The sequence below is a fragment of the Lithobates pipiens genome, unplaced genomic scaffold, assembly GCF_037356315.1.
Source record: "Lithobates pipiens isolate NorthernLeopardFrog02 unplaced genomic scaffold, aLitPip1_a1.2 Scaffold_23, whole genome shotgun sequence".
NCBI lineage: Eukaryota > Metazoa > Chordata > Amphibia > Anura > Ranidae > Lithobates > Lithobates pipiens.
Genome location: NW_027507785.1, coordinates 291624222 through 291641070, shown reverse-complemented (window position 1 = coordinate 291641070; position 16849 = coordinate 291624222). Strand labels below are relative to the sequence as shown.

The following is a 16849-nucleotide window of genomic DNA, read 5'->3' as shown; positions in this document are numbered from 1 at the left end:
GTTACACTGGAGGTGGATTCACGCATGTGATCTCTCGTAAGCCACACTCCTGGATTCCGTTTCCCTTCCTTCCCTCTTTTGGGTGGGTTACAGCGACAAAGGCCAAGTCTGTGATCTCTGGTGCATCTATGCAGGGTGGGAGAGGAGTGTCTTGGGCTACGTGTGTTTTCCAATGAGGATCCCCACTGTGGACCATAGTTTTATGGCGTGCGATGCACATTAATTGGTAATTATACAACATTGTGATGGTAGATGTATACATTGCTTACAGCAAAGTGTTCTTAGTATATTATAATGAGCAACTTATTTTTTCTATATATCTATTTATAGTTGTCTTTTTCTTCCATAATAGACAAATCCTCCGAAGAAGACCCCTGTGAGGGTCGAAACGCGTCAGAGTAATTTCTTCATTGTATATACAGGTGTACAGTGTTTATGTGACATAATCAATTTTGTCTATATACGTGCATCCATAATATGTTTTTATTGCCAAGTGGAGTTCAATTCTTGACTATCATGTTAGTCATTTAATCCTCTTTTTTTATTCAATAAATATTATGAAACAATAAATTCGCCCTATATCTTGCGTTTTTAGTAGTTTAATTTCTACTCGCATATACATGTTTTTTACTATATTATAGACATATTGCTGCCTTAAAAACTCCATCATAGGGGATATTCTTTTTCCTTTTTTTCATTTTCTTTGTATTCTGCATGCTTTTCCACAAATTTCAATTAGTGTTTGAATTTTTTTTTTTTAACTAATGTATGAAGGCACTCTCAATGGAATCCGACACTCTGGATTTGTAATGCATGGGCACTCCTGGTGTGTAATGGAGAGCTCCGATATGTAATGGGGGTCTCTGATGTGTACAAGGGCACTTCAGTTGTGTTAAGAAGGGGGACATGCAATAGGGGACTTTGACATGTAAGGGAGTACTCCTGATGAGTAATGAGGCATTCCTGGTTTTTAATGAGGGGCACTGAAGTGTTAAAGGGGCACTCCTGATATGTAATAGGAGGCTCTAATATGTAAAGAGGCACTCCTGGTGTGTAATACGGGGGCTCTGGTGTATAATGGAGCCCTCTTGATATGTAATAGAAGGCTCTGATATGTAAAGAGGCACACCTGATGTGAAAAGGTACATTCCTAATGTGTAAAGGGGGACTCCTTATTTGTAATGGGGGCTTTAATATGTACGAAGCCACTCCTGATGTGTAATGCCCCCCCCTGTACCCCTCCAATTACTAAGGTGCACTCCTGATGTTTAATTGGGGCACTGGTGTGTACCAGGGCACTCGTCATGTGGGGCTCTAAAGTGTAAAGAGGGGTTCTGAAGTGTAATGGGCCACTCCTGTTGTGCAAGGGCATACTCCCTATCATTGCGGGCACTCCTGATTGATAAAGGGGGGCTCTGATGCGTCAAGAGGGGCATTAACGTGTAGGAGGGCAATCCTAATTTGTAATGGGGGCCTCTGATGTGTAAAGAGGGGCATTAACATGTAGGCAGGCGCTCCTGATATGTAATGGGGGGTTCTGGTGTGTAAGCAGGAATTCCTGATGTGTAATGGATGGGGGCTCTGATGTATTAAGGAGACACAACATGTATAGGGGGCACTCATAATGTGGGGGCTCTGATGTGTACGGGGACACCCCTAAAATGTAATGGGAAACTCTGAAATGTTAAGGGGCATTCCTGATTTATAATGGGGGGACTCCTGATGATTAACGAGTTTTTACATTTTTGAGTTGATATTATAGTAAAGTTAACTAAAATATCAGTGTCGGGTTTTTGGACAGGGGCACAATGTCAGTTCTTGCCACGGGTGCCATTTTCCATAGATGTACACTACGTAAGGTGCTGTGCAAAGTGACATCACTATATAAATATCTGTAAGAAATAAACCAATGCAACTCTGGCATCTAAGGAATGGTAAACTGCAATATTTTACATATTGGTTCTCGAGATTAGATGAAAGTTAAAATTCACAACAAAATTGCAACTGCAGAAATGTCTTAATAAATCCCTTATTGTAATAACTTTATTTTTCACTGACAGCGTTACATTTTTATACATGTGCAATCACAGTTTCTTGTAAAACTACAACACCCACATGTACAAGATTAATGCTAGAAGTCTAGGTCAAGTCTAAGTCAAGTTTGCTCAAATTACAACATTTATTCAGTAGAACAGAAAAAACAAAGGAAAAAAAAAAAAAACACAATAAAATTTGCTCTCCAATTAATTTACAACAGTTTTAAGAGATTAGCGGCAGCCAAGTTTGCGGTGCGTGAATGTTCAGTCTGTTCGGTCAGCACAGTGATGGCAGTAGGTTTCCACAGAGAGGGCTCAGCTTGCAAACCAGTTTTCGCTTTGACTGCAAAGGATCGTTACATTTCAAGGTGAACTTTCAATTGATAAAAAACATAAAAAGTGTTAGTCCACTGCCTGCTTCCCAGGCTGACCATTTGAAGGTGATTGCTGCATGAGCGAATACAGGTGAGTGGCTGCGATTAGCTACAAGAGCCTTTCATTGCTTTCAATGAGGCTGCCTCTCGCAGCTAATTGTGGGAACCCTAGGGGAACGCTGGGGTTCTCACATCTAATTGTAGTGTGGGTTAATTTGCAAGTGTGAATGCACCCTAAAAAATCATATTCCAGTTTTGGGTAGAAGTTGTAATGCCAATGATAGGCTCAATTTACAGATTTTTTTTTTTAACCATGTAACGCATATGTGTGGAAGCAGGGAGTCTTGATGTCCATGTGCCGCACATATCCGTCCCATGGGGATCGGGGCTTATGTGCTGAGAGGGTGCTCACTGTGCGCTCCCATTGATGTGCCCGAACTGTGGCAGACAGCTTACGGCCTGTTTATGATTGGGAGCTGTTGAAAGGGGCTCCTGCTCATATGACCACTATGACAGCCACTAGCCATGATCATGTGATCTGTAAAGCGGTGGTATACCCTGCTTGGTCATTTTTAGCTACAGGTAAGAAGGTTTACCTGTAGGTAAAATTAATATTTCCTAAAGCTGCACGGTTTAGGAGATATTCACCATGTATGCAGCTGCTGACGTCAGCGGTGCATGCGCTCTGAACGTCTGGCGGATTGTGCCAGAACTTGCCTGAATGGAGGACTCGTGGCCGAGTGACCTCATCGCGGCTCCAGCCACTCACATCGCTGGCACCCACAAACCCGGAAGAAACGCAGAGGGAATAGGTCAGCCCCCATAGCGGTGACTGGACGCGCTGCGGGCACGTCGTTCTGAGGTATTTCATAATATGCTAGTATGCAATGCATACTAGCACAATATGCTATTGTCTTGCAGGTTTTTTTTTTTTCAGCGGTTTACTAGCACTTTAAGGGCTCATTTAGACGTACATTAAAACACATGGTTGAGCTGCATTTTTAGTCAGTGGTAGTCACATGCTGCGGTTGTAATGCTTTGCTTCACGCCTGTGGCAAAAATTATCCCCCCCCTTTGACGTTTGTCATGTAGTAGCACCGCTGAACACAGCCATTCAAGCAATGCACGCGGTTGCAGCACACTGGACCATTACAGGGTTAACACAGGCAGTGAGGAAGCATATCGCTTCCCCAGTGTCTGTCAAATACCTCTGAAAAATTATCCAAATGCAGATCGCTTTTCAGGGGGACAGCAATTTAGTTTTATCTAAACCTTGCCTTAAGCCAGCCATTCATGGGTGGAGAATGGGTGGCGTTTCTGCCTGGAGAATACCAGCTGCTAAAGATACTCACATGTACAATCCAGCAAGCTGGTTGTACCCAAGTTGATCGATCAATCAACTTGGTACATTCAGCCTGCCCATAAATGGTTCGAATTTCAGCTGGTTTCTGCTAAACCAGCTGAGACTGGAACCATCTATGGTCAACCTTAGTATGTCGTCCTGCCTCCCAGTTCCATTTAAAGGGCTGTCAGGCGGGGATGGAAAGGAGGTTAAAATTTAATTAGTTAAACCCTGATCCTGGTTTGTTCGCTTGGAGAATTGAGCCAAATGTCTCTATCTCACTTTATCTTTAAAGGACTCCAGCGGAGGTGGGTGGTTGTTCCTGTCTCTGCTCTTTAACAGTATAGAACCCAATTTAGAGGTCTCACTCCTCCTGTTGCAGTAGGATAGGATAAAGCACCCCTCTCACTGCATTCTCAGTTAAAAAAAAGTAGCTGCATCAGTTTAGTAGACATGGAAATATAGAAAAAGATCATGCTGGCGGGGTCAATAAGAGACTAGTGGCTGACCCAACCTGCTGGCAGTTACCCATTGACTGTTGGAGGACTAACTTTTCAACCAACATCAGACAGTTGGATTTATTCAGAATAAAGATATTAGCTATACCTTGGCATCACATGACCTGCCTCATCATCAAACTCCACCCAAAACAATATTACTCTTGCTTGCTGGCAAATGAAATCCCAAGCTGGTTCCTTAGATCACTCAGAACCTCAAATGGTGAGATTGCCACCACTGCTATTCACAGTTCTGTCCAACAGTCACAGCCATTACATAGACAAAGGACGGTGTCACTCTCCCATGGACGGGTTAACAGAAATTTTTTTTTAGGGTGGCGAGCTGCAGGAGAGCGACAGCTTCATCGTAGCATTGAACGTAGGGGACAGACACAAAAAAAACTTTCCGCCTGAGTTTTTAAAGCTGGCCACACACATTATATAGCCTCTGTAGAATCTACTTTAGATGTATTATCAAATATGTTTTGCAAGAACCAGGCTAAACAATACATTTTTTTGGATGAGTGAAATTGAGAGTTTTCAATTTATCGAAAATTCAGTAAAGGTTTGGAGATCTCTATGAACCTTCACCACTATGATGAAATGCATTGGTGTCAATGGGTAAGGCAAACATAAAGAGTGTTTTTTTGGTGGTTTTCAATTCTGTGATGGGTTTGAAATGGCCCCTGAGTGCTACGGAAGCGCCTTTCAACTATCCTGGGCCTATTGTGCCAAAAATTGGCCCGCTATTTTATTAGATTTTTTTGCACAGAAAAATGAAAAAAAAAAAAAAAAACATTGTAAAAAGTAAAACAAACAACTGAAGCGTTAGTGCACATATAACAATCGAATAGACAATAAAGAAAAAAAAAATACATATAAAAAAAAAAAGAAAACACCAAGGGCCCATTTTTTTGTTTTTGAGGTGTGCTAACACTAAGTTAATGTTCATTATGTTAACATGTCTTTCCTTAAAATTTAAATTAATTAATGAATAAAATGGGCTCAAATGTACCCCAAGATGCCAAAAACTAGACATTTTCAGAAATGCACCACAACGCACATTCATGCATTGCATCGCTCTGTAAGACAGGTACATTGCCCATCTGCATTGGTAGCGGCATTCAAAATTAATGGCGCCACAATGCAGCAACGCATGTAATGTTACTATATCGCAAAAGTGTAAATGGACCCAAAATGAAATAAGCTAAACTACTCCTGAATACACAAAAACCCCACACCCTCCAAAGTGAGAAAAACAAAAAGCTTTTTCACATAATCTTTGCCTAAGTGGTAAAATTGGGAGCTCCCACTATGAGAAGATTTTGCCAATAGTGAAATTAACTTTGCGGAAATCATCCCACCCATCCCTATGGTGACCGTGCTTACTGCCCTCTGGAAAGCATTCTGGGGTGGATTGCTTTTCAGATGTCAGTAGAGCAACAGCTGACAGGCGTTCAGGAGGAGCTACTGCCGCCTGTATTTTTATTTTATTTAATTGGTTTCTATGCAGAGCTGCACCAAACAGTAATATAACATTGCAGGGTCACACCTGCAGCCAGAGTTAAAAATACCACAGACTATGGAAAACCCTGTCAGGCTTTAGGCCGGGTTCTCATATGTGCAGTCGCAGGTTCGTGCCCGGGGACCGGTGCCAGTCTGTTCACTGTTTCAGGTGCGATTCAGGTCAGAATTTTTGTGGATGCCCCCAACCTGTGAGAACCAGCTCCATTATGAGCTGACCACACTCCCCTGTCATGCGAATTGAATACGGGGGAAACCTTCATCCAATTTGCACATATGTGAACCCGGCCTTAATGTTAGCATTTTGGTGGGTGGTTGGGGGGGCAGTAAAGCCACAGAGTTACTGTCTGCTTTTACTGACCCCCCCCCCCCCCCCACATGTGAAAGAGCACTTTTTGTTTTATATCTAGTCAGGGTGATTATCCTAACAGTTGTCAGTACATCTACAAGTGATTATGTGACCAGATTGTAATGTGTGCAGTCATCTTAAAGGGTTGATTCACCTTTCAAGAAACAATCTGTAGGTGAACTAACAGCGGCTACCCTCTTTTCCCCATGCCCCCCAGTCCTCACTCAGTACCCCCGAAGTCACTCCAGGGGTCTGGGGATTTGAAATACCCACTGCTTCCGGGACAGACCAGTTGGATTCTGATTGGTCAGCTCCGTCAATGTTGTGACACTGACCAATCAGAATCAATCTGGTCAATGCTAGAAGTGCTGCAGGAGAAGATGACGAGGAGCTGGGATTTCAAATCCCTGGACTGCTGGAGCAGGTGTGGGTGTGCCAATACTGGAGGTAAGAACAGCAGGCACCGATAAGTGGGGTGGATGATGGTTGGTCTTAGTTCATCTATACACTGTTTCTGTAAGCCTGGGTTCACACTGCCTGCAACGTCAGCACGACTTGAATGTGACTTCAACAGAAGTCAAATCAAGCCATACCAAAAATAGTGAAGGAACCTTTTTCTAAGTCAGAGCGCTTTAAGTCGCACCAATTAGAATGGTTCCATTGCACAGAATAGGGTCCGACTTCTAACGTGACAAGTGCTCCAAATTCGGATCGATTATCGCATCAGTGTGAACCGGGTCTAAAGGTGAACTAACCCTTTAAGATATACAAGTAATCAGAAGCAGATTCAACACACTGGAGTCCACTTAAGACTGAAATACAAGTTGGGGTTAACCTGTAAGGGGGACCTCATAGAAAACTGGAAATCCCTCATCCGTGACTCATGCATGAATAAACACAGCATATTCCCATCACACGGCTTGCAGATTTGGGCTGTAGCAATACAGCACATTACAAAAAAACAATAAATCACTGTAGCGATTGTCACATTTTTATGGTTGTCCGCAAATCACTGCAAGCAGCTGGATGGGCCTCTTTCAATGGCATCCTTCCACATTGCTGTGTCTGGCTATGCATTACGCAACATGAGTCACTGCCCCGCCCCCTCCCAGTACCGATGGAATGAGAGTCCTGGAGCCAGCAGAGTTGGACCGGCACCACAAGAGTACAAAACATTGTTGGGTGGAGTTTTTTTCTTGAATGGGCAAAATGTGTGAAATTCTGACAAACCCACATGCTGTATAATGATGAATATTTATTAATACGGAATTACAAAACAGGCTCTTGTGTTCATGAATTTAAGGCGTTCATAGATGAATAGAAAGTGATAGAATAAAATGATCTACATCATCTGTAGTAATCAAAATCCAGCCCTAGATTTTTTTATTTTATTTTTTCTCACAAGATGTGTCACTTAGTATTAGTAGCTTAGTGGTAGATTGTCAGATTAAAGGGCATTACAGTAGTGGCCACAGGATTGAACCGGTGCCGTAGGCATGGCGGAGTCCATCATCTCAGAGGTCAGGTGACTTGTTTATCAGTAGGGAGCTGCAGGTCAGACATCCGTCCACTTTGGCTAATTCCGAATTGGCTACGGGGATCAGCATGTGTTCCTTCAGCTTCTCAAACACCTGCAAGAGGAAAAGTAGCAGCGTTATCGGTGCTTGCCCTGATTTAAATTTCATTAAAAGGAGAAGTACAGCCCAAGCTCAATTTTGGCTGTACTTCTCCTGTGGATCACAGGAATGCAGTTCGTTCTGCACTCCTGCGTCTGGTTTTCAGCAGACAGCAGGCTGAAGCCCTCTGTCAGCTGATGTCAGCGAGACGGTCCAGGCGCCCACATGCCTGGACTAGCATCTGGCCCAGCCACTCAGCGAGTCATTGAGAGCCTGAGCCAGCCACTCCCTCCCCCTTCACAGCCCAGCACTTCAGTGAGATGGGGGGGGGGGGGGGGCAGAGCAGAGAGCCAGTGACTGACAGTCGGCAGCTCTCTGCTGAGGGAGCTCTGAGAACCGAGCAATCAGTGGTGTTAGATCACTTGGTTCTCTGTGTTAAAGCCGGTGGTGGACACATGCAACATGGGACGAGGCTGCATCCAGTTAGGTAAGAATCAGAAAAACACACAAACACCACACTTTTTTTTTTTTTAAAACATATTTAAAGCCAAGATTTTTTTTTTGTTTTGAATAGGGTAGTAAAGGGTTACACTTCATGGCAGGGCAAAAAAATAAATAAAAAAATTAATAATTATATAAAAAAAAACACATATGCAGCACATCTCTGCAATGCGTGAACGAGTTTAATCCCTTCAATCCTTTCGCTGCCAGGGCCGTTTTTGCATTTTCTTTGCACACAAGCTAAAAAAATAATTTTAGGCTTGAAGATTATTTAAAACCTCCAAACATTATGGGAGAGATTTACTAAAACTGGAGTGTGCAAAATATGGTGCAGCTCTGCATAGAAACCAATCATCTTCCAGGTTTGAGCCCCCGTTCACAACGGCACGATTTGACAAACCACAGCCTTTTGCCGAAACTTTCCCAATCGGTGTAACGCTGACTTTGCAGTGCCGCACTGATTTCCTGTACTACTTTTGGGGACTTCGGGGGAGATTTTAAAAGAAATCTGTGCATGAACCCGCACAGATGTCTTTCAAGTCACCACCGAACTCGCACTGAAATGTGGGTTTGAAATCTTGCAAGTTCAGCTGAGTGCAAGTTCATGCAAGTTCAGCACAATTTCAAACCTGCGTTCAGTGTGAACGTATGCTTATTGTCAAAGCTTGAATGAACAAGCTGAAGTTAGAAGCTGTGGTCTCACCTGCCTGCTATTGAAGCTAATAGAGTGCAGATTGTGTGTCATTAGCTTCTCCCCTAGCCACAAGAGCCAGGGAAAAGTGTCACCTGAGACCATTCCAGATAGGGGAGATCAGCAAACATATGCTCGCTGGTCTCCCTTCCCTCCACCCAGCAACACCCGCCATGCAGGTCCCAGGCCCGCAGGTGGGACAGAAGAGCCTGGGAAGCATGACGAGGCTTGCAACTGGGCCCCACTCCATGGGTCATGGAATTCAATTGGGTGGCCCACCTGATTTCTTTCATTATAAAGCCAACAGTTGGCATATACACGCATTCTCAGTGCTGCAGCCGCCAGGAGTATGTAAAAACCCCTTGCTGTCATCGCTGTAAGCCTTACAGCGATGGCAGTACAAAGGTTAATGACCATGCAAGTCCAGAAAAACAGCCTGTTGTTAAGACAAAAATAAATAAATAAACAAATATGTTTCATACATCGCTACAATACATGCACATCATGTTTTAATATTAAAGTGATACTAAAGTCTCTTTTTTTGTTAAAAATAACAAACATGTTTTACTTCCCTCCTCTGTGTAGTTGGTTTTGCACAGGGCAGCCTGGATCCTCCTCTTCTTGGGTCCCTCTAAGGGGCTCCTGGCCCCTCCCTGTTGAGTGACCCACAGCAAGCAGCCTGCTATGAGGGGCACCCGAGCCGAGCCACAGCTCTGCGTGTCCATTCAGACATGGAGCTGGGGCCGGCTCCACCCCCTCACTCTCCTTATTGGTTCACTGACTTTGATTGACAGCAGCATGAGCCAATGGTGCCCCACTGCTGACTCAGCCAATCAGGAGGGAGAGCCGAGTCTCTCATGCAACATTGCTGGATCTAGATGGACCTCGGGTAAGTATTAGGGGGGCCTCCGCAAATAGAAGGCTTTTTATCTTAATACATAGACTGTATTAAGATAAACCATTTACAACCACTTTAACTGCTTGCCGACCAGCAGCTGCAGTTGTACTGCGGCAACATGGCTCGGCTGCACGAATTATGCTTATGTTGCTTCTACTTGTGGCTACTAGGGGCGCGCACCCACTGCTCGCCCCCGGAGCTGATGCGAGGGCACCGATGGCCACGATGACCTCTGGGCTCCTGCGATCGCTTGTGAGATGATGAGAACCTGGGATCTCTGTGTGTAAACACAGAAATCCCGGTTCTCTGAGGGGAGAGGAGACAGATGGTGTGTTCATACAAAGTATGAACACTGATCTATCTCTTCCCCTAGCAAGTCCCATCCCCCCTACAGTTAGAACACTTAGCAGGGAACACAATTGACCTCTTGATCGCCCTCTAGTGTTAACCCCTTCACTGCCAGTGAAATTTTTCCGGTAATTAATGCATTTTTATAGCACTGATCGCTGTATAAATGTCAATGGTCCCAAAAATGTGTCAAAATTGTCTGATGTGTCCGCCATAATGTCGCAGTCACGTTAAAAATCGCAGATTGCCGCCAATACTAATAAAAAATTATAATAATAAAAATGCTATAAATCTATCCCCTATTTTGTAGACGCTATAACTTTTGCAAACCAATCAATATACGCTTATTGCAATTATTACCAAAAATATGTATAAGTATACCTATCGGCCCAAACTGAGAAAAAAAAATAGCTTTTTTAAATAAAAAAATGGGGATATTTATTATAGCAAAAAGTACAAAATATTGTGTTTTCTTCAAAATTTATGCTCTTTTTTTTGTTTATAGCGCAAAAAATAAAAACCGCAGAGATGATCAAATACCACCAAAATAAAGCTCTATTTGTGGGAAAAAAAAGACGTCAATTTTGTTTGGGTACAGCGTTGCACGACCGCGCAATTGACAGTCAAAGCGGCGCAGTGCCGAATCGCAAAAAATGGCCTGGTCATTTAGCAGCTGAAGCGGTTAAAGTTGCAAGTACGAAACAATTCCTGATGATGTGCCAGAAACATAGTATGCTCCCACCTTCCTCTTTGACATGACAACACAATGTCACGTCATTTTGGTTCTGGATTCTAAGCACACGGTGTCAGCCCTGCCTACTTTTTTTTTTTGTGGATCACAAAGAACACTACCCTCTCCTCATCTCCTGTACTCTTGCTCTTCTCCTCCTCATCTCCATAACCCTCCTTGTGCACAGGCACAGAGCACAAGACGTTATTAGAGCACACATTTTCTAACAGGATCAACAGGTAATTTTTGCAATCACTGAAAAGATGCAACATACCTCTGATTGGGACCTTTCTGAAGAAGTAGTAAAAATACACACCCTAGTAAGCCATTACCACCTAGAACTTAACATTTAACATGTGCAATATGTGGAACAATGTTTACTGGTCTAAGGCTGTACATATTTTTAGGTTACCTTGACACTTTCTGGGAATTCCTCGGGTGCTCTGTGTAATAGTACATGGCCTTTTCCTGGTATGTTCAAGTAGATGCAGTTCGCAGCGGCATCATCGGGGACAGTCAACTTATCATAACGGTGATCACTCATTTGCTGCATAGTCTGCCAAATAATTACAGTATTATCAATTCTTGTCCGTTCACATACCAGGTTAACAAACATAACTTGTATACTGGAAATACAATCCATTTAACATTGCACTTGTGTTAAGGTTCAATTGTGCTACATTAATCTGAGTTATATGCAACATGCCATGATCCTTTGCAGCTAGATTCAGCAGGACTTTCACAGTGCCCATGAGTAGGAAGCAGGCTTCTCATAATCATTCTGAACTGTGCAAAGACCCTCAGAGCTACACACCCCTGCATATGATGTTTGTGTGAGACCGTAATGAGGGTAGAGAGGGTCATAAATATATTTTGGGAATGGACAGAGGTGTGTGTATAAATTACACTGCAACAGTCTCAAACAGAAATGGAACAAGGCCAAATCAAGCCCTAGGCCAGTGGTGGCAAACCTTGGCAACCCAGATGTTTTGGAACTACATTTCCCAAGTTCCAAAACATCTGGGGTGCCAAGGTTTGCCATCACTGCCCTAGGCAAGGCAGCAGCCCCTCCAATCCCTTAAAACGGACATTGGCAAGGGATGTAATTGACACATAGATTGCCTATACTGGCATGGCTCTATAACACCAACAGAGCATGTTCACTTACCTTTCATTAACTACTTCCCAACCACCCCATAGCAGATTTACTGCTACAGGGTGGCTGTTCTGTGCAAAATCACACACACATATATATATATATATAACACACATGATTCTGTACTTCCTTGTAGGGGAGTGGGGCTAGTGCACTGCATCTGCTGTGATTAGTCACCGCAGAAGCCGATCAGACGATGCCAGCCAATGGATGTCCACCAGAATCCGTTTATAGTCTATTAGTGTCTCTGGTCCCCAAAAAGTTTCAATTAGTGTCAGATTGTCTGCCACAAAATTGCAGTTCCGCTATAAGTCACTGATCGCCCCATAACCAGTATCAACAAAAAAATATAAAAAATTCCAGTGTATACACACACATATATATATTAATTAGACAGTATGACTTTTGCGCAAACCAATCAATATATACTTATTGGGATTTATTTTACCAAATATATGTAGCAGAATACATATTGACATAAATTTATGTAGAAATTAGATTTTTGATTTTATTTTATTGCATATTTATAGCAGAAAGTAAAAAAATTGTCTGTCTGTCTTTGTTTATAATGCAAAAAAAAAAAAAAACCCAGAGGTGATCAAATACCACCAAAAGGAAGCTCTAACTGTGGGGAAAAAAAATTGATAAAATTTCATTTGGGTACAGCGTTGCATGACCATGCAACTGTCAGTTTAAAGAACGCAGTGCCGCATTGCTAAAAATGGCCTGGTCATGAAGGGGGGGGGGTAAATTTTCCAGAGGGCAGAACATGCATTCATGTAATGTACTCACACAAATGGTCCATACAGAAAATTCACTTGAAAGTGTTCTACTTTAAAGTTTCTACAGAAGATACTTGTGGATAAAATGTTTAACCTCTTCATGATGAAAGGATTCTTTACTGTTAGAACTGCAAAAAATGTAGAACAGTCCTCCATAGGAACAGCTTACAGCTTAAAAAAAGGGCAGGAGATATTTCCTAATATACAGAATATTGTTTTCTAACATTTCTAAAGAATGCATAGCAAATGTCGATCAGATGATCCATATGTTCATTATCTGATTCCCTATAGGACTTAGAAAGGATTTTTTCCTATTAGAGGAAATTGGTCCACACTTTTTAGAGACCTTTTACCCTTCTCTAGATAACTATGGGTTAAGGGTTTTGTCTACTTCAGTTTTATTTTTAAAATATCAGGTAAATGTACAGAAATAAAAAAAAATATTTGCTACATAAATGTGACAAAGGTATAAAACCTTATCAAAAATAACAAATGGAATAAGAAAAGAAGAAGATCAAATGTATACTATGTTTATGTTTACTGATCTAAGGCTGTACTTATAATGCAAAAAAATAAAAAAATAAGTGACTGAGGTGTATCTATAGAACAAAAAATAAAATAAAAAATGTCCCGCTTGCGCGGATGTATGAGTAATCCCTGACCTTCCGGAAATCATCTGTTTTATCATTTAAAATAGCTGGGAGATTGTCACCGATCATTACCTAGTTCAGTTTTGACACAATCCAGGTAAAGTTAATTGACGTTGAGTTCCATGACCTACCAATTGTAATGTTGGCTGCAAGGAAGACACAAGAAACGTGTTTACTGGAAGGTCTAGGAATGTTGGGTATAATGTGATTAAGAGGAGCCATGACTATGGGTTTGATGATGCAATGGTTTTCAGTTTTTAATGGTTAAATCTGATGAACATGTGTTGTCTTTCACTGTAATTATATAACATGCGGATAGAAATAAAAGGATTTTTGATTTACCATAAAGTCCTTTTTCCTGAAGTTCATTAACATGAAACATTACCCGAAAAGGGGGATTTCCACATTTCCACCTCCTCCCCCCACCCTCTAACTTTTGGGCACTTTTGTTGGGGAGCGAATACCTAGTTTTGATTAGGTACCCACTTCCCAGTTTGCGGAAGTTTGTCTCACTCCTCTTTGCCCCAAGTCTTCTGGAACACATCACAGGTCCCAGAAGGCTGTGAGACCATCCTCAAAGCACAGTGGAAAGCCAGGTAATCACAGCTTGCTTCTCACACTAGACATGGCGGCATCGGGGACCCCAAGCTGGCCCAGGTGAGGACAGTGCTGGATTCCTGGACAGGAAAGCACTTTTAAAAGTCAGCCGCTATGGTATTTGTAGTTGTTTACTTACATTTTTTTTTTTGGGGGGGGGGGGGGGGGCGACTGAAGATCCTCTTTAAAGTTTAACTTTAGTCAAAAAATTAAGTTCTGCTATATCACTTCAGGCTGACCCCTTTTACAGGTATAGCTATGTATATCATTTAAAAAAAAGTGACTATGCTGTTTAAAATCCAGTAATACACTGTCTCACCCTGTTCTGTACATGTTCAGTTGCTCTTTATTTTTAGGCACTGTGCAGAAATTGTAGAGGACGATTTGCTTACAGTCTAAAGATTTACTGCTATTCAGGGGCTCTGGGCTTTAGAAAAATAGTAGCCTCCAGCAAGAAGAAACACTAACAATGTTGGAGGCAATTTACAGCACACACTAACTTTGGTTGCATAATTATTCATGGGATTTTTATGTTCCTTGATAAAGAACATTATTTGTTGATAACTGTATAAGTTCCACTTTAAGAAAGATTCTGGGACAACTGAGTTAATACTGCCACCGACAGTTGGATTGGACACTGGCAAACAAAGAGATGTTGGTCAGCTATTAATCCCTCCCACTCCCATCATGTTTCAGTTTTGTGCAAAAGCAGTAGTAGGAGTGGGGCATAAAGACAGACGGGGTAGGACCCGTGTCCCTTAATTTCCAAGAAAAAGGATTTGAAAAGCAGATAGTTTTTAAAATCATTCATTAAAGGTCACATGGTCAGAAGAATTCTGGGAGTCCAACTGAGGGGGTGGGCAACACAGAAAACCAAAAATGCTAACAGGCCTGCAAAAACAGAAAAATTGTGGGCTGCTCGCAGTTCAAAGAGCGGTCTGAATGACCTTGTGTTAGAAGTTGGCAACAGATAAGGCCTGAGATCCACCTGGTAAAATGTGGGGAACACGCAAACAGACTGGATGCAGCCTTGTGAATGAGGGAAAAAGATGCCTGCTGCTATAAAATCCATAAGACAATAATGATCCAGTAGAATGGGCCTTAAGGAAAAGCAAAGTATGGCCGCACACTCCAACTGGACTGGATCCAAAAATGATTTATTTCTCCAATGTCAGAATGTACAGTGACAGGACAGACAGACTGTTGACGCATTTCACACAATTAAGTGCCTAATAATAACAAAGGCTGTCAGGATTGCCTGGCTTAAAATCCACCATGACAAACGGTATCACCTGTGCCAATTAGCACTTCCGATTGCCTTTTAACAAACACTATGACAAGACTATTTAAAAACCATGAACAGATACAAAATGTAAATAAACAGGAAAAAGAAGTGAAAAAAAATTTTAAATATGCATATAGTAAAACATGTATAAATGAAAACCATCCTAGTAGACACCTAGTTATTTGAAAGCTCAAATATAGCCCAACCAAAAAAAAATAATTTTTTATCATCAGTAAGGAATAGATTGCACAGGGACACAGGATTACGGGGAAGTCTACAATATGTGCCATAAACACATGTAAAAAGATTGAGGACTATACTATGGGATCTAATTAAATGGAAAAAATAAAAATAAAGTGAAAAGAATCCAAGCTTAAACTATGCAGGAGAGAGGTATCCACAGCTAACCCCCTCTATCAAGCATAATAATGTGTAATGTGATGTTCCATTCAAGGTTTAAACCATGTGGAATACCGGTCTTCAAATGGAAAATCCAGAAAACTTCTCTCCTGCAAAGACAGCGAGACACATCATCACCCCTTTTGGAGAGCGTATTTGAGTAGACTTAGACAGGAAAATAGGGGAACTTTATCCTTAAAGTGGAAGTAAACCCATCGATTTAAACAGTTAAAAAAAAAAGGCATGCCAGGAATGCTAACTGCACATTGGCTGGTGTCATACCGAATCACATGTGCAGCGCCATAGCAATTGAAGATTAAACAGAGGCAAAGATGGCAGCTTCCTTGGCTGAAAACGATAGGGGAGTTTACTTCCACTTTAAGTATATAGGCTTGAATGGTGAGCTGCCTAAGCCACCTAGAAATGGAGGAACAAGATGCAGACTGTTCCTTAGGGGGACCTTCAAGAATGAAGATGATGGGTCAGCTTGAAAGGCGATGTGGCTAAAAGACCAACTTGAACGGCTTGTTCAAGCAATGGAGAGAACTTGTATTGGGATGTACTGCAACAGGACAAAGATTGAAATACAATATCCTAAGTTTCCAGACTACCTGGTGTCTGTGTAGAACAAAAATGGTTCTCTACAAACTATTGCCAACTCAGAAACTTGCCTTGCAGAGGCAACCTTATGGGAAAGCATGGGCAGATTAGGAATGTATCTGAAAGGGGCAAAGGGAAAATCCGACAGAGCTAGTTGTAGTCACAAGAAAACATACAGGTGGAGTTATAGTAGAATAGAAACACCTTGTACAAAGGCCTTTTTCCTAGAAATAAGAGGCTAGTGGTCTTTCAAAGAGAATGGCTAGAGACAAGATATATTCTTTGATGGTACTCAAGGCCAAAATGGTGATCAAGACCAGATTGAAATGGTAAAGATATGCTCTACGGAGCATTTCCTAGAATAGAAATGCTTTTCCTCACACCATGTGAAATATGCTTTCCAAGTGCGATGGTAGACCCTGAAAGAGGTGGATTTCCTAGCCGAAAACACTAGCACAAAAAACTGAAGCATGA

At 42.0% G+C, this 16849-nt stretch overlaps 1 protein-coding gene across 3 annotated transcripts in view; it reads right to left on the bottom strand.

Moving 5' to 3' along the window:
- Positions 1-2013: 2013 nt before the first annotated feature.
- The window catches only part of DDAH1 (dimethylarginine dimethylaminohydrolase 1), a 289072-nt gene continuing 274236 nt past the window's right edge, over positions 2014-16849 (bottom strand). For all 3 annotated transcript variants that reach the window (XM_077450319.1, XM_077450317.1, XM_077450318.1), the window contains 2 exons: positions 11319-11462; positions 2014-7753 (listed from right to left, as the gene is read on the bottom strand). In XM_077450319.1, the coding sequence (XP_077306445.1) occupies positions 7637-7753; positions 11319-11462 (261 nt within the window). In that variant the 3' untranslated portion in view covers positions 2014-7636. The remainder of the gene's footprint in view (positions 7754-11318; positions 11463-16849) is intronic.